At 39.7% G+C, this 18,717-nt stretch overlaps 1 protein-coding gene across 4 annotated transcripts in view; it reads right to left on the bottom strand.

The window, feature by feature from the left end:
* The window catches only part of Terb1 (telomere repeat binding bouquet formation protein 1), a 46,596-nt gene that overhangs the window by 10,922 nt on the left and 16,957 nt on the right, over positions 1–18,717 (bottom strand). For 2 of the 4 annotated variants that reach the window (XM_021232163.2, XM_021232161.2), the window contains exons 10-13: positions 16,965–17,096; positions 15,349–15,474; positions 13,250–13,407; positions 3,850–4,196 (exon numbers count right to left, since the gene is read on the bottom strand). In XM_021232163.2, the coding sequence (XP_021087822.2) occupies positions 3,850–4,196; positions 13,250–13,407; positions 15,349–15,474; positions 16,965–17,096 (763 nt within the window). Of the gene's footprint in view, positions 1–3,849; positions 4,197–13,249; positions 13,408–15,348; positions 15,475–16,964; positions 17,100–18,717 lie in introns of all 4 variants that reach the window. The other 2 variants (XM_005078683.4, XM_021232159.2) reach the window with 1 other exon arrangement.

An 18,717-nucleotide genomic window follows, 5' to 3' on the forward strand; every position in this document is an offset into this window, starting at 1 on the left:
GAGGATAGGATAACCAACAATAATATAACAAATTCATTGCTAATATCTATTACAGTTTGAATATAATTAGTCCCCATAAAACTCATAGGGAGTGGCACTATTAGGAGGCAAGGCTTTGTTGGAGTAGGTGTGGCCTTACTGGAGGAAGTGTCATTGTGGGGGTGTACTTTGACGTCTCCTTTGCTCAAGCATGTTCAGTGTGGTACACCATTGCTTCTGTGGCCTGCAGATCAAGATGTAGAACTCTGAGCTCCTTCTCCAGCACCATGGCTGCCTACATGGTGCCATGTCCTGCAGTGATGATAATGAACTAAACCTCTGAACTGTAAGTCACCCCAATGAAATGTTTTCCTTCATAAGAGTTGCCTTGGTTATGGTGTCTCTTCACAGCAATAGAAACCCTAAGACAATAGCCTTTTGTAAACTGGGCATAGGACATACACTTGTAATCCCAGCACTTGGGAGACTGAGGAATATCATGAGTTGTAAGCCAACCTGATCTAATCTCAGAAAAACAAAAAAATTTCTTATATGGAACCACACAGTTATGTCTGGTAAATAAATCCTTGATGGGGGCTGGAAAGATATCCCACTGGTTAAGTGGTTCACTTCCAGAGGACCCAGGTTCAATTCCCAGTACCCACAGGGTAACTTAGGGGATCTGACAACTTTTTCTGGCCTCTTTACAGGCCCTAGACATGCACACAATACATAGACACAAATGCAGACAGATACCCATACACAGAAAATAAAAAGAAAAATAATATTTAAAAGGATATGGCAAGATGTATGTTTATTTTCTGTTTTGAGACAGTCTCACACAACCCAGGCTAGCCCTCAACTTGCTTTGTAGTGGAAGACGACTCTGGACTCCTGATCTTCCTGCCTTCACTTTCTGAGTGCTGGTATTATGGACATGTACCACTATGCTCACTGATGCAATACTGGGAATCAAACACAGGGTCTTGTGCACAGCAAGCATGCACTCTGCCAACTGAACTAACCCTTTTGTCATAACCAGCCCTTTTATAGGGGCCAATATCAAACTGCCACAGATATTAACAATGATTATTGTTAATCTCTAGCCCTGTGTAAACCTATTTGTAGGAGGTACAAGACAGAAGGGGAAAACAATTAAAATACAAGTATGAGTAACTCAAACTGACACTAAAATAACAATAACAGCTAAGACAGAAACATGGCCAATCTGAAAGTTAGAGAGATGGCTCTGCAGTTATGAGCACTGACTAGTTAAGAGTTCTTCTGGAGGATACAGATTTGATTCCCAGCACCCACATGTAGGCTCACAACTGCCTGTAACCAGTCCCCGGGGATCCAATGCCCTCTCTTCTGTCCTCTATAGGTACCAGGCACACATGGTACATAGACACACATGTGCAAACCATTCATAAAATAAAAATAGGGCCAATCCGAAAAGAAAACAAGAGTATGGGTGAAAGCCTTGGAACAGAAGGCAAGAAGGCTGACGCAAAAACATATCTCAGCATTCTGCAGTTTCCTATCCTTGAGAGGTGAAGTTAAAATTACCACTGATAGCAGTCTTGATAGCTTCCATGGAGCACTCCTAAACTGCTTAATTTTCTCAGTTCTGACAAAAGTGTAAATTTTCCTTTGGTTTGTGTCTATTTTTCTTTTGGACACTGGTCAAAAGTCTAAGCATGTTTCTATTGACATGCTGGAGTTGTTCACTTTCTTTGAAACCTTCTTCCTCTTCCACGGAAAAGCACCTTATTGACTGACATTGCTCAATACACCGGCTTTTTCAACCCTTAACTCAAAAACTCAAGGCTTTCTCTCTCCTTCTCTCTCATCCTGACAGCTACTGAGATTAACAGCTTGTTGGCCTTGTTTTTCTTTCAAACTCTAATAAAATTGTCCTTGAGAAGAAAAAAAAAAGGAAAGGAAGGAGTGATAATATAATCCATCTTCCTGGCACTTCGTTTACCCTGTAATGTGACCAGAGCATAGCCTCCTCTTCATTTTCCTTAAGTACAATAGCCATCAGACAAACACAAGAGGAAAAGCTGTATGCCTACATCCAATCTTACATGCTACCTGTGAGGGGAAAAAGGCAGTAATGGAAACAAAACTGAGGGGGGAGGGGAAGCAATCCCAAATTGGAGCTTCACCAAACTCTACTCCCTTTACCACAGTAAACTTGCAAACTAGTTTTTGTCAGATTGCTGAAAGTTTCAATGCTTATTACTTCAAATATAGGGACTTAGTTTAAGCCTTCTTTTGTAAGCATAATTTCTAAAATTCAAATTTTGTTGTCTTAGGGTTTCTATTGCTGGGATGAAACACAATAATCAAAAAGTAAGTTGAGGGTTTACTTGGCTTATCCTTCCATGTTGTAGCCCATCATAGAAGAAGTCAGCGCAGGAACTCAAAAAGGGCAGGTATCTGGATGCAGCAGCTAAGGCAGAGGCCAAGCTTGCTCTCTACATGGCTTGCACAGTCTTATAGAACCCAGGACCACCAGATTAGGGATAGCAACACTCAGAATGGCTGGGCCCTGTCCCATAAACCAGTAATTAAAAAATGCCCCAGGCTTCTGTACAGTCCCAGTCTGATGGAGGTATTTCCTTAGTTGAGAGGTTCCCTCCTCTCAGATGACTTTAGTTTGTGTCAAGTTGACATAAAACTAACACAAATATTTCATTCAATTTAAAGTCTTTAGGAGCTTGGGTCATAATTCAGTTGTGAGAATGCTTGACTAACATGTATGAAGCCCTGGCTTTGAGCTAGCATCATATAAGCTGGGAGTAGTAGTACACATAAGGGTAAATTCAAGGTACAAGATAGGTGAAGACTTTTTGTTATTCATGAGACTATTTCAAACAGGAAAATAAAGCAAAAATGTCTTCAGTGGCTCCCCACATCATGTGGATTAAACTCCCAAATCCTGAGAACAACATGCAAAGCCTTGATAAACTAGAATCCATACCTCCTCATCCAAATTCATTGGCCAATTTTTTTCAAAACACTTCAGAGCTGGGGATGTAGCTCATTTGATAGAGTACCAAATCAGCAGCTATGGGTCCGATCCTTAGCACCGCGAAAACTGGGTGTGGTTATACTTGCCTATAACATCAACACTTGGGAGATCGACGTAGGGAGATCTGAATTTCAAGGTCATCCTCAGCTACATACAAGCTTTGGATATAAGAGATCCTGTCTCAATTTTTTTCCTTTCCCATCCATGCTCATGGCAAGCAACCCTAATGAAAAGCAGTGAGGCACACAAGCAAATATGCTGGAAGAAAAAAGGAACTGGCAGGAGGAGGAGGGGATAAAAATATCCTGAAAGGGCCTGGAAGTGGTGGCACACAACTTTAATTCCAGCACTCCAGAGGCAGAGGCAGGTGGATCTCTGGGAATTCAAGGCCAGCCTGATCTACAGAGTGAGCTTCAGGACAGGATTCAAAGCTACAGAGAAACCCTGAATATTCTGAAAGGAAAATAAGATAAAGTATATTTTATATGTATGAAATTGTAAAAGGATAAATGCATTTGAAAAAAAGGAACAAACCGGGCGGTGGTGGCGCACGCCTTTAATCCCAGCACTCGGGAGGCAGAGGCAGGCGGATCTCTGTGAGTTCGAGGCCAGGCTGGACCGATAGCCTCCAAAACAATACAGAGAAACCCTGTCTCATAAAAACCAAAAAAAAAAAAAAAAAAAAAAAGAAAAAAAGGAACAAAAAGAATTCCTACTTAAGGCTCCTCCCAAAACCAGGTTTAACCATTCCTGTATCCACAGTGCTTAACAGCATGACACACAATAAATACTTACTGAATAAATTAAACACTATAATCATTAAAATATACCTTGATTGAGAAACAGAATCCTTTTTGTTAAAAGTCATTTTTTCATTTAAGTTTTGAGTACAACTTGAAGTAGCTTTATGTAAAATTTTATCCTGCCCTCTCTCCCTATAGCGAGGATTAAGAGGATTTGTGTTCTTTTTCAGAGTCTTCTTTTGGTTTTCATTCCCACAAGCTTTAGGCGTGACTCCACTGGACTTAAAATTGTGAAGCTGTCCAGACTGGTTTATATACTTATTTTCTGCTTTGGTACTTCCAATACTATCTGCACAGAGATGTTTCACATTGTTCTGTATTTTTACTTTCATGGATGAGGTGTTATCCTTATATTGTCCACTTTGTAATTTCTCCTACAATATAAAAATAGCAAGTAAATAATTTTGACTTAATCATTTCTGTATAATATGCTTTACATTTCCTTTAAATAATACATAAAACTTTATTATTTTAAACACTTACAATAAAATAAATAATTTACATTAGGAAGAGAAAGAAATTTTACTTAATAAATGATATTATGATACTTGAGAAGCTACCTGAGGGGGATAAAAAGTAGCTATATGACAGTTTCACAACAATATGGTAAAAGAGAGCTAAATATTTTTAAAATGTTAAATAACATTATATAGGCCCAGGGAGATGGCTAGGTGAATAAAGGTGCTTCACAACCAAAGTGTGATCCCCAGGACCCACATAAGTAGAAGGAGAAGACTGGCTTCTACGAGTTGTCTTTGGGCATACATGTGCATATGTGTGCACATGCACATGCACACACACACAAACACACACAAATAAATATTAAAAAAGGCAATACAGGGTGGGAAGGAGACTAGGGGAGAATGCCTTGGGGGGCAATGTGTGTAGGGAAAAGGGACCAGTCAAAGAAACACACCCTGAGCAGAGCCAAAGAAACACACTTTGGCCCTGCAACCAGAACCAAAGAAATGTACCCTGACCCTAAAACCAGTGCCAAAGGAACACACTTTGTCCCTGGAATCAGAGTCAGTGAAAGAAATGCACCCTGGCCCTAAAATTGGAGCCAAATGGCTAAAAAGGACCAGAGAAAGAAACACACTATGGCCTTGAAACCAGAGCCAAATCTGACCCTAATCCTGTGCAGAAAACCAACCAATCCTTGGGTAGGTGCTCTAGCCAATCTGAGCTCAGCACTGAAATTGGACCAATTGCTACCCTGGGAAAACTACCCTCCCACCCCCGCCCTCAAAAATCCCTATATAAACCCTGTGTGTGTTCAGCTTGGCCGGTCCAGCGGCTTCCTTCCAATAAACCCCTTCAAACACTTTTGCTAGGGAAACCTTCCCTTGGCAGAGCCGAGTTGTTACACTCTGCTCTCCCTTGACAAAGCTTCGCTTTCTCCGCTCTCCTGGAGCAGAACTGAATTGTAGCAACTTCGCTGAGAAACCTCCTGCCGAGCAAAACTGCTACACTGGGCAAACATCCCCAGCTGGAAGACCCTGCCCTGCTTGTACAGAGCGGACACACTGGGGAAACCTTTCCCTGAGGCTGGGCTGTAAGCAGCTAAGCTTACTACAACCTGTGGTATTCCTTGGCTCCTGAGCTCCAGGATACTTTTCCATCTGAGCTGTGTAACACTCAGTATTCTGTGACTCCCAAGAGCCAGAATACCTGATCCATCCTGAAACGCTTACAATGTGGGGGGAGGCTGTGGCTGGGATATAAAATAAATTAATGAATTAAAAAAAGAAACTACTATAAAAGAAACTTATCAAGAGGTGGAAAACCTTTTTAACTAGTAAACAATAACTACAACATTTTTAAAAAGCCCTAATATACTTGACCACATAAAAATATCTTTGAAAGCTCTCCTTGGGATCAAGAACAATGAAAGAGAATGGACTTAGAGTGGGAAAAGAGCAAGAAGCAAAACCAATGGCAATCAAGACACAGAAAATCATATATAAATCATGTGCTAGAACGCAGGATAATTCTACCCCCACCCCTGAGACAGGGTTTGTGTAGCCTTGGCTGTCCTGGAACTTGCTCTCCTCACTAGCCTGTCCTCACAGTGATCTGCCTGTGGTCATTGGAATTAAAGGCTTGTGCCACTACATGCAGTTAACTCTTAAATAACACTAATAAAAAGCCCTACCTAAGAAAAAGATAACAATCATATGGGAAGGTAAGCAAAGGAGACAAACAGTTCATTGGACAGAAAACATAAGTAGCTCTTAACCATATGAAAAATTCCTCCATCTCATTGTAATAAGAGAAATAACTACTGAAATTACACTGCACTATCTTCCTTCTTTACCAAGACAGATCCAAAGCATGTGAAGAAAACAGCTTGAGCATTACTGGCTAGAGTGTATCCATAACTAAATAACAAGTTATTTAGTAACTTTTTTTTTGAGACAGGATGACATCATGTAGCCCTGGCTGGTCTAGAATTTGCTATATCGACCAAGCTAACCTCAAACTCACAGAGATCTTCCTGCCTCTGCCTCCAGAGACAGATTAAAGGCAAACAGCCCAGCCTTTAAATTTTTATTTTATTTCTGTCTTGACAACTTTTATAATAAAACCTGCATGTATAAGAAAAATTCTATGGATAACTTTTATGTTGTGGAATATTAGTTGAAGATGTGTTTCATTTGTTTATGTTGTGGGATATTTGTTCAACTATGTAAAGATGTGTTGCTTTTGTTTATCTCTGTGAGGCTTTGTTACTCTGCCTGTCTAAAAACACCTTTTGGTCTAATAAAGGGCTGAATGGCCAACAGCTGGGCAGGAGAGAGGCTAAGTGTGGTTGGCAGGCAGAGAGAATAAACAGGAGGACAAACCTGGGAGAAGATTGAATGAGAAGGGGAGAGAGGACACCAGAGGTCAGCCACCCAAGCTACACAGCAAGCAACAGAGTAAGAAGTAAAGAAAGGTATATAGAATAGAGAAAGGTAAAAGTCCAGAGACAAAAAGTAGATAGAATAATTTAAATTAAGAAAAGCTGGCTAGAAACAAGTCAAGCTAAGGCCACGAATTGATAAGAAAGAATAAGATTCCATGTGGGGCTGGAGAGATGGCTCAGAGGCTAAGAGCACTGGTTGCTCTTCCAAAGGTCCTGAATTCAATTTCCAGCAACCACATGGTGGCTCACAACCATCTACAATGAGATCTGGTGCCCTCTTCTGGCATGTAAGCAGACATGCAGGTAGAACACTGTACACATAATGAATAAATAATTAAAAAAAAGATTCCATGTGATTTATTTAGGAGCTGGGTGGTGGGCTCCCAAAGAGTCAAAAGAATAAAAAATAAAACAAAAATAACCACACTTTTACAGGTGCAATGTCAATGTTCTTAATTGTGGCATTGTAATAGCTAATAGTAAATTCACCCAGTGAAACAATCTGCCAAGAAACAGTTTCCAGTGAAAATAAATTAAATGCTTATATTTTACTTTGGTCCTCTATAAAGCTTTTTAAAGATCAATTTTCTTTTTTTTAATTTTATTTCCTTATTTTGATTTTATGCATACATTTGTCTGTGTGAGGGTGTCAGATCTTCTGGAACTTGAATTATAAAGGTTTGTGAGCTGCCATGTGGGTGCTGGGAATTGAACCCATGTCCTCTGGAAGAACAATCAGTGCTCTTAACCACCAAGCTATCTTTCTCCAGCCCATAGATCGATTTTCTAAAAAGAGTAAATTCACAATAACAGCCATCAATGGAATAATAAAAGGTTAAAAAAATAAAAATCAAAACTAAAAAGACAGGCAAATAACTATAAAGGTTTGATGAAACTGAATCCAAAACTGATTACCTAAGATATAAACTCTAAAAAGATATATCAAAATGAAATGTAAATGCTGGGGATAAAAATTATCCAAGCTTCTTGTCTGGTGGTGGTGACACACACCTTTAATTCCAGCTCTTAGGAGGCAGAGGTAGACAGATCTCTGTAAGTTCAAGGCAGGAAGCCTGGTCTACAGAATGAGTTTCAGGACAGTCAGGGCTGTTACACAGAGAAACTCTCAAAAAACCAAAAAAAGAATTATACAATCTTCCAATTAGAGAAAGTTTATCACACCATGGGATCAAAAAGGCTTTGGGCATGAAGAACAACATAAAAGCTATAACACAATGGAGAAATGAAGCAGGATAGCAAAGGAGAAACTAAGGGAATATGAAAAGGGGGCAGTGAAGAATATATATTCTTCACTCTAGAATCTAGTGTTTTTGTCCTGGTGGCTGTGAATGAAGAAACTCCAACACAGTTCAACGAGACGGCTTAGCAAACAAAAAAGAGTTTGCCAAGGAAGGCTGATGACCTGAGTTCAATCATCAGAACCCACACAAAGGAAGAAGGAAAGAACCTTGACCACCACAGATACACCTTGAGACTCTAACACAGCTAGGTATGGTCACTCACACCTTTGATGCCTGTGAACAACACATCACAGATCTCATGTCCCCCAGGCTAGAGGGAGGCAGAGGCAGGCGGATCTCTGTGAGTTTGAGACCAGCCTGGTCTACAAGAGCTAGTTCCAGGACAGCTTCCAAAGCCACAGAGAAACCCTGTCTCGAAGCCTTCCCCGCCCCCCAAAAAGAATTACACTAGGCTATGACCAAGCAATTCTACTTCATAAGAAGTGCAAGCAAGGCTCAAACAAATATATGATGCATGTGTGTGCTTAGCTGTGTGTGTGCTTAGCTGTGTGTGTGTGTGTTGAAAGCTAGGAATACAGCATAGCAGTAGAACAGCACTGGCATGCAAAGCCCTGGGTTTGACTGTCAAATTAAAAAAAAAGTCAGGAGTTATTTAATAGACACACGTTTCAGTTTAGAATGATAAATACGTTGTGGGAAGTCTTAGGGTTACTATTGCTGTGATTAAACACTATGACCAAAACAACTGGAGAAGAAAGGCTTATACTTCCTTATTACCAAGGGAAGTCAGGATAATAACTCAAACAAGACAGAACTCTGGAAACAGGAGCTGATGCATAGGCCATAGAGGGATGCTGCTTACTGGCTTGATTTACATGGTTTGCTCAGTCTGCTTCTTTATATCACCTAGGATAATTAGCCCAAGGATGGCATACACTCACAATGGGCTGAGCCCTTCCATATCAATCACTAATTAAGAAAATGCCCCACAGACTTGCCTGTAACCCATTTTTAGAAAGGCATTGCCCTCCTTTTGATAACTCTAGCTGGTGTCAAGGCAACATAAAACTAGCCAGGACATCTGACCCTCTTGTCAACTTGACACACAAATACATCACTGTTAAGCCACAACCTTTCCTTGTTCATCTCAAGATTACATATTAAGAAAGATTTCACAATGTAAAACGTTTTACAAAATTATAAAATCCCACAGTTTTATAAATTAAAACACTTTAAAATATCCAGTTTCTTTTAAAATTAAAATTCTCTGTAAAACTCCAAAATCACCTTTGTAAAAAAAAAAAAAGTCTCTCGACTGTGGGCTCCTGTAAAATCAAAAATAAATTAAGTACTTTATTTACTTCAAGAGAGAAGAACCAGAGCACAGTCAAAATCTGAACAAGGTAAAACCAAACTCCAAAAGTATAAATAACTCAGTGTCCAGGATTCACTCACAACCTTCTGGGCTCCTCTGAAGGGCTTGGGTCACGGCTCTGCTCTCTGCGGCACACACAGCTGTCTTCCAGGCTCTGGCAGGCACCATTCCATCACTGCTGCTGTTCTTGGTGGTCATCCCATGGTACTGACATCCCCAAAGTTATGGGCTTTCTGTTGCAAGTAGGCACTTCCACCAATAGCCTCTCTTGGGCTCTTCTTCATGGTGTCAGCCCTCATCATCTCTGCATGACCCCTTCAGTCTTGAGGCTTCAACTGCTACCGAGGCTGCACCTTCTCCAGTGGCCTCTCCCAGTTGCTTTTCATGATGCCTTCATGTCTTCAAAACCAGTACAACCTGCGTGTCTCTTACAGTACTACCAAGTTGGGCTGCCAGCACAAGATACAAGCTTGGCTGCCTCTGAATACAGCTTCTGTGTACTGATTCTCAGATGATTTCACCTCAAAATTCCAGTGTCTTTTAATCATTGTTCTCAGCTCCAGCTAACCAGCATCAATTGTCCCAGTAAAGCTGCCAAATCTTCAGCCCCAGCCAACAGAAGTACAGTTCAAAATTGCAAATGTGCAGTTGTCCCAATAGTGTAATTCTCAAACTTACCTCTGGAACTTCACAAACGAGGCCTCCATCATCTGTATTGCTATCAACACTCTTATCTTCCAAAGGATTACATACAATAGATATTTCCACCAAATAGCACATTTAAAAATAGATAAACAGGGTGTGGTGCCATAGGCCTGTAACCTCAGCATTTGGAAAGCAGAGGCAGGAAGATCAAGAATTCAAGGTCATCTTTCAATACCCACTGAGTCTAAGGCTATATGAGATTTGTCTTAAACAAATAACAGTAGCAAACCCACCAACCTGCTGGTTCTTGTGGCACAGGCCCATAATCCCAGCATTCAGAAGCCAGAGGCACAAAAACTGCCCATGTACCCAGCCAACTTGGTCTATGCAATCCAGGAGAGCCAGCATTACAAAGTGAGATCTTGATTCAAACAAACAAACGGAAACTCTAGAAACAAGGATCAGGGGATAGATATGGTTGCAGGACATTATAAAAATGTCCTTAATATTACCTAATGGTGCGTTTAAAAAATGAAGCCAGGCAGGGTACTCATGCCTATAATCCCGGTACTTAGGAAGCAGAGGTAGAAGACTGCAACAAGTATGTTTGCAACAAGTATGAAGTCAGCCTGATCATCAAGTTCTAGGCCAGCAAGGGCTACAAGTAAGACCTAGTATCAAAAAAGTAGAGAACGTTTGAAACGAAATACTGTTATGCATGTTACTGCATTTGAAAAGAACAAATAGTGTAGTAAACTAAAAACACTGAATTAGGTAACAAATGAATAGAATGAAAATTACATCTCAAGTTGTTGATGGTGCAGTCAGGAAACTACTTGCCTTTGAAAGCATAAGGACTGGAATTCAGATGACCAAAAACCACATAAAAATCTAGCGATTAGTGGTGCACACCTGTAACCCAAGTGGGAGATAAACGGGTCCCCGGAAGCTTTCAAACCAGCTATCCTGGTGTATGTGAAGTTCCAAGTCAATGTGAAGCTATTTCAAACATGTGGAAAGCACTTGAGGACTAACACCAAAGTGTGTCCTCTGACTTCTACAGGCTTACCATACACATGTGCACTCTCCCAACAATGCATATGGTCAGGAAGTCCAGAGTAAATGTGTACTGATGACAGGAGAACAGCTGTGTCAAGGACCCCAACGCCTTAGACCCATGGGAGTAGCAAAGTCTTCCCTGGTTGAGGCTCAGAGGAATTGGCAAAACCCAAATATTGACATATAGACTTAATATTAAGTATGAAAGCTCAGTCTTTAGCTTAGGCTTGTTTCAACTATCTCTTACAACTTAAACTAGCCCATTTATATTAACCTACATTCTATCATGTGGCATTACCTCTCTCCTATCTTGTACCTCCTGTTTCCACTCCATGTCTCCTAGCTTCTCCTGCATGCCTACATTCTTTCTCCTCTTCCTTTCTTTCCCCAAAAATCCTGCTTATACCTCCTACCTAGCTATTTGTTGTTCAACTTATTACATAAATCACAGCAATACATTTTCACACAGTGTACAATTTACTATGCTATACTTTTATCATTGTTTTAGCATATTCCTTCTACTTAATAAAAAAGTTTACTATAAAACAGTATACTGTTATAGTTAGCAGCATTCACATATGCACCTCCCACTTGCAAAGTGATTTGAGTTTAGGTATATAAGTGTTTTGCCTGCATGTGTATGTGTGTACATTCTCTATGTGCATATCTGGTACCTGAGAAGACCAGAAAAGAATGTAGGATTCCCTAGAACTGATTGTATGCAATTGCATGTGTGCTAAGAACTGGACCCAGGTCTTCTTCATGAACAGCAAATATTCTTAACCACTAATTCATCGTCCAGGCCATACACCTACATTTTAGACTGTGTATGTGTCTGGGAGTGGAGAAGAGGGATGGAAATTAGATTGTTTCTTCTGAAAATTTTTTGAACTATCATTCAGATGTTAGATTTCCTAGTTTTATCTTTTGTGTAGCTAGTCTTTCCTGTTACCATTTCTACTTTCTAAAGAATCATTTAGGGGCTTAGAAAGATGAGTTGGTGCTTAAGAAAGCTTGTTGCTCTTCCAGAGAATCTGAGTTCAGTTACCGGCACCCACATTGGCCAGTTTACAATCACCTGTAGCTCCAGTTGCAGGGGATCTGACACCCAATTCTGGACTCCACAGGCATCCACGTGTGCGCACACACACACACGCACGCGCACACACACACCTTTAAAAAATCATTTGGGAGAGCTGGAGAAATGGCTCAAGGGTTAAGAGCAGTAACTGCTGTGTCAGATGATCCAGGTTTGATTCCCAGGTGGCTCACAACTATAATTGCAGTTCCAGGAGATCTGAGTCACTGTTCTGGCCTTCTGGGCACCAGGCATGTGTACGACGCACAGACACAAATGAAGGTAAAACACCCATGCACACTAAACTAAAATTAAGAAAAAATATCATTTAGGAGCTGAAGAGATGGCTCAGAGCCAGGCATTGGTGGTACATGCCTTTAATCCCCGCACTTGGGTGGCAGAGGCAGGTGGATCTCCGAGTTCGAGGACAGAGCAAGTTCCAGGATAGGCTCCAAAGCTACACAGAGAAACCCTGTCTTGAAAAAGAAAAAAGAAAAACACAAAACAAAGAAAAAAAAAGATGGCTCAGTGGCTAAGAGAACATACTACTGTTCAGTGGACCCGGGTTCAGTTCCTAGCATCCACATCAAGCAGCTCATAACTACCTGTAAGCCTAACTCAAGGGGATCTGACACCCTCTTCTGTCTTCTTTTTGGGGCTCCCTTAAATGTGTGGTGTGCATATACATATAAATAAAAGTAAACACAAAATAAATAGGACATGGAAAAATAACTCAGCAGTTAGGAATTATTGCTGCTTTTCTAGGGGCTATGGGTTGAAATACTAACTAATGCCCACGTCAGGCAGTTCACAACCCCTATAACTCTAGCTCCAGGGGATCCAGTGTCCTGTTCTGGACACTTCAGGCATTTAGAGACACACACCACCGCTCCCCCCACAAATAAAAACAAAATGGTTTTTAATAATAAAGAAAAAATGTAAAAATTTGTTTTGTTCAAGGTTGAGTCTTTTAGGTATTACTATTAAAATTTACATTAAACATTTTAAAAATAACTGGAGAAAAACATTTTTACTGCCAACCTCTATTGTTCTAAAGTATTTGCACAGAGTTTTATATTCCGTAAAATGAAAAAACCAACCTCTTTTCCTTCTCTTTCAAATTGTTTTATTCTGCATATAATTTCCTTTGCTGACTTCCAATGCTCTTCAAGATTCTCTTTGTCATTTATGCTCTTTAGTTGATCTGCTTCATTTTCATCAAAAGAATTCTCTCCTAGACTTAGAGATAATTTCTCGGCTTTGTAATATGGGATGCACGGGGGTGGGGGTAGGGAAGAGACAGGGGAAAGGGAACAGTAAGTTTATCATTACTAGAAATGTAATCACACTTTAAGGACAACTACATATTCCACCCCATCCCATCTTTAAACTGTATACCCATATACAACAATTGTATATTTCCACTGAAAGTTAAGTGGAAAGAAGGCATGATAGGGGCCTAGAATATAGTCAAAAATTAGGCTCTACTTTTCATAGTTTTGGAAAATAACACATGAAAATGTTATTCCAGATACAAGGTTACTGACTTTAGTCTGTTTGGAATGCAAGAATTAAAGTCAGGGTCAATCACATACTAAGCATATCTATATCACTGAGCTACATCTCTAGTCCAAAAGTAGATTGGTTTGGTTAGTTTTTCATTCACTTGACGTAAGTTAGAGTCATCTGGGAAGAGGGTACCTCAGCTGAGAAAATACCTCTATCAGATTGCCTGTAGACAAGTCTGTGGGGGCATTTTCATGATTAATGATTGATGCAGGCAGGCCCAGATCACTGGAGGAGGTTCCAATCCTGGGCAGATGTTCCTATGTGTTAAATACAAAAGCAAGCTAACCAAGCTACGTAAGCAGTGTTCCTTCATGGTCTCTGATTCAGTTCCTGTCTTGAGTTCCTGTCCTTACTTCCCTTAATGATGTACTGTAAGGTGTAAGGTGAAATATACCCTTTCTTCCCCAAGTTGCTTTTGGGCATAATGCTCAACATAACAGTAGAAAGCAAACTAGGGAACACAGATGTGCTTAAAATACAGTCTTTTAAAAAATGTTATTACTCCAGCTTTTTGTTCATAAAGGAATCTTATAGCTACTACCAGCTCCCTGGGCTCCAGCTAGACGGGTATATTCTTTGAATATACCAGTTTTCCTCCTGAGCTAGAACCTGCTGCTTAGGCCTGAGCCATTTGCCCATAGCACATTCCTCTTTCCACATGGTTAACTCTAGACATTCAGATCTCTTTCTATCAATGATTTTTGGCCCTATCTCCCAAAACCTTTACTGCTTTAAAGCTGGGTCAGACCACTTTACTATAGGGTATTACTAAGTATCGGCAATACACGTCCTCATAATTGTTATGTCAATTTATAGTAATATCTAATCTGTTTTTTAGAATTACTATTTCTTTACTTAGACTAAACTTACAGGCCCATAGTTTGCTTATAACACTACCATTAATCCCAGTGCCTTTGATGGTACTTAGCACATGATAGAAATTCTAATACTTTAAACCAATGAACAAATGTACTTTATATTATGATTTAGAAATATAACATGAGGCATAAAATAAATGGATTCTTTCAGCTACTGCTATCTGGATGTTCTCTTCTACATGGGCTTGAGTATACTGAAAATGTCTAATTGTCATTTCCAAATTATGTATGCTCTTTTTGTTTTTTCCAATACATGGTTTCTTTGTGTAGCCTTGGTTGGCCTGGAACTAGCTCTGTAGACCAGGCTGGCCTCAAACTCACAGAGATCTGCCTGCCTCTGCCTCCCAAGTGCTGGGAATGTATGCTTTTTTCAAGCCTAAAAAAAAAACAAAACTTGGAATCTAAAACAGCTTGGGGTCATCATAGTACATACAAATTTCTCTTTAGCAACACTGGTTATTTTCTTTCCTTTCTTTTACTTTGGAAAAGTGTCTCACTATGTAATTCAGGTTGGTTTTGAACATACAAAAATCTGCCTGCCTGTGGTCCTGAAATTAAAGGTTATGTGTCACTATACCTGATAGTTAATATTTTGGGGTGTTTGTTTGTTTGTGATAGAATATTACTATGTAGGCCTGGCTGGCCTTGAACTCACAGGGAATCTGCCTGCCTCTGCCTCCCAGGGCTAGGATAAAGGTGTGCACTACCCTGCCCAGCTAGTTGATATTTTCCTAAAGTAACAGTAAACTTACTAATTTTTTTGCAGTTGTGAAGCACGTAAGTGGCAGCTTTGTTTAGTTCTTCATTCTTAAATTCAGTTAAAGCTTGTATCATTAGTGGAAGCCCATTGCTTTTTAAAAGTTCATACTGATTTTCCTCTGTAAAAATATAAAACATTAAAATAGTGATGATTTTTTTCATAAAGTTTATAAAGCTTTGCATGAGGTCATGATTCATCACTGTGATAATTATGAACATAATTCAAACTTTTAAAAATATAATCTCAAAAGTATTTTCAGTTTAGCTATCTGTTTACACAAGCTACCTATGTCTCATAAATGATGATTTCTAAAATGTTCCCACAGTATACCACACCTCATAAGAATAATCAAATAGCTCTCATTTGGTATCAAAAAAGGATCAAGAGTAGGGACTGGAAAGATGACTCAGTAGTTAAGAGCACTTGCTGCTCTTGCAGAGGACCTGAATTTGGTTTCCATACCCACATCAAGTGGTTCACAATCACCTCTGACGCTAGCCCTCCTCTTCTGGCCTCGGTGGGTACCCAGAGACACACACATACATAGGCATAAATAAAACAGTCTTAAAAGGTTAAGAGAAAGAATAGAGAAACTGATAAAGAAAACAAAAAATAAGGGAAGAGAGTAGTGGAAAAGTGAAAGGAAGAAGGGAAATGATTACAAGAGAGTAAAGTGGAGATTGTTGGAAAGATGGATTAGATTAGAGGGAGATCAGTATTTATCCCTGGCATACAAATGGACTCTGGGTGCCCATCCCACAACGAGGGATGCTCTCTCAGCCTGGACTCTTGGGGAAGTGTCTAGGCCTGCCCTGGATGAAATGACAGACTATGGACACCCCCCCATGGAAGGCCTCACCCTCCCTGGGGAAATGAGGGGATATTGGGGGGGGGTTGGTGGGAGGGCATGGGGACATGGGAGGAGGGGAGGGAAAAGGAAAGGGAGGGACTTGGGATTGACATGTGAAGCAACCTTGTTTCTAATTTAAATTTAAAAAAAAAGGATTAGAGGGAGACTAGGATGCAAATAGAAAGAGGAAACAAAACCTTTGAAAGTTTTCACTGGCCAGGCAGTAGTGGTGCACACTTTTGATCCCAGCACCCAGGACGCAGAGGTGGGAGGATCTCATGAGTTCAAGAGACTAGTTTGGTCTACAAGAGCTAGTTCCAGGACAGCCTCCAAAGCCACAGAGAAACCCTGCCTCGAAACCTCCTCCCCCATCCCAAAAAAAGAAAGTAAGTTTTCACTGAAGGTTAGAAAAACTGGCCTTTCAAGGTTTTCAGTGAGAGATAACAGGATTAGATCAGTAGTATACTGACTCAGCAAGAAGTCTAGAGAGACAAGGAGGAGCAGATGAGGCAGTTGTTACACTTGTACTGGTGAAAGGGAACAATGGGTTTGGGGCATAGGAAAGAAACATGGAGTGAGAAAGAAAAGTACAACCAGTGGCCTCTGACTAATTGAATAGAATATGAGAAAGAAAATAGGAGCTTACATGGCTGGGAGAAAAGCTGGATTTTAAGTCTTTCATACAATAAGGAGAAAGAAGTAAAAGCATGTTTCTACCCACTATTTTAATACACACACTGAATTAACTGAATACTCACCACAATCCTCTGTGCAGTGACCAATGGCAAGTATGATGCTAAATTTTTCTCCTGAACCAAGACTTTCATGAAGCAGTAAGGTCAGAAGTTTTGAAACAATGTGGTATTTGGATAATACCAATGAAAAAGTAGCTACTAGTTAATATAGAAGGGGAAAAAAGTACAAATTTAAAATTTCTAAGTATACATGTACTATATGTTTTCAGAGCTTATTCAAGAATATATCATATTCTTATATATTATCTAATATATACATGCCATGTAGCATAAATTTATGTGTACACATCTCAATTTAAAAACATACATTATAATAAGATGATGGTTTATTTATAGTCCTCATTATACATTCTTTTTATTTTTGAGACAGGGTTTCTTTATGTATTCCTGGCTGACCTGGAACTCTACATAAACCAGACTGGCCTCAAACTCACAGAAATTCACCTGCCTCTGTCTCCCTAGATTAAAGGTATGTGCTACCATGACTAGTCTTTTATGGTTTTTGTTGTTTTGCTTTTGTTCTTCGGTTTTTTTGTTTTGTTTTTAGGGTTTTTCTTTGTAGAGCTGGCTGTCCTGGAACTAGCTCTGTAGACCAAATTGGCCTCAAATTCACAGAGATCCACCTACTTCTGCCTCTCGAGTTCTGGGATTAAATGAATGTACCATAACTGTCTGGCTTATGTTCCTCTTCTTTTTTAATGGTTTCTTCTTAGTTGTTTTGCATGACATTGTAAATATGAACTAATGCTATTTTCCTAAAAGGTGAATATACCTATTCTTATCTTACATATCTCCTTATTATCTACACTAGACAGTAAGGACAACTAGATAATCAAATCCTGCTTAACATTGAAATATTACACTGTGACACTACTAATGTTAATGATACAATGAAGGTTATACAAACCTATGATGAACTGTGATGACATTCAAGAGGTCTACTATTAAGCTATACTTTTCCTTTTAAGGTATTTATTTTATTTTTTATTGTTTGAGACAGGGTCTTACTATTAAACAGAGGCTAACCCTGAACTTATCTTTCTGCCTCTATTTCCTAAATGTTGGGAATACAGGTATGTACTACCCTGCATGGCCTTCATAGGGCTTTTAACAGAGTTCATGCAGTCTAATAATACTGGTATGAACAATAAAGTTGTGAATTCCTCAAGAAACTATATCATTTAATTTTTTCACAGCACATATGCCATGGTACATAGACAGAGATCAAATGACAACGTTAGTCAGTTTTCTCCTTCCACCATGTGGGTTCCAGGATTGAACACAGGTTACCAGCTTGGCAGCAGGAACCTCTACCTGCGGATACATCTCACGGTTCAAAGGACTATATCTCAACTACCTTTATGTCTCTGGGACTCAGCACCCAGCAGGTATTCATTAACTGCTTATTAAACAGCCGTCTAGGGGCTGAGAGATGGCTCGGTAGTTAAGAGAACTTGCTGGTCTTATAAAAGACAACTCAGACTCAGTTCCTAGAACTGACACAGTAGCTCACAACCACATGTATCTCCAGCTCCAAGGGATCCAATGTCCTCTTCTGATCTCTATGGGCATTAAGAACACACATTGTATACATACAAACATTAAGGCAAAAAGCTCCTACCATAAAATAAATCTTTAAAAACTCAATTATCTACTTTTTGGGTTGTTTATGAATTTAAAGGGTTCCTTATTACTAGGATTTACAGACTATTATTCTGAGTATTTGTACAAACGAGAAGCAGATGTGTCCTTAGTT

Source organism: Mesocricetus auratus, unplaced genomic scaffold (genome assembly GCF_017639785.1).
Source record: "Mesocricetus auratus isolate SY011 unplaced genomic scaffold, BCM_Maur_2.0 Super-Scaffold_100714, whole genome shotgun sequence".
Classification (NCBI taxonomy): Eukaryota; Metazoa; Chordata; class Mammalia; order Rodentia; family Cricetidae; genus Mesocricetus; species Mesocricetus auratus.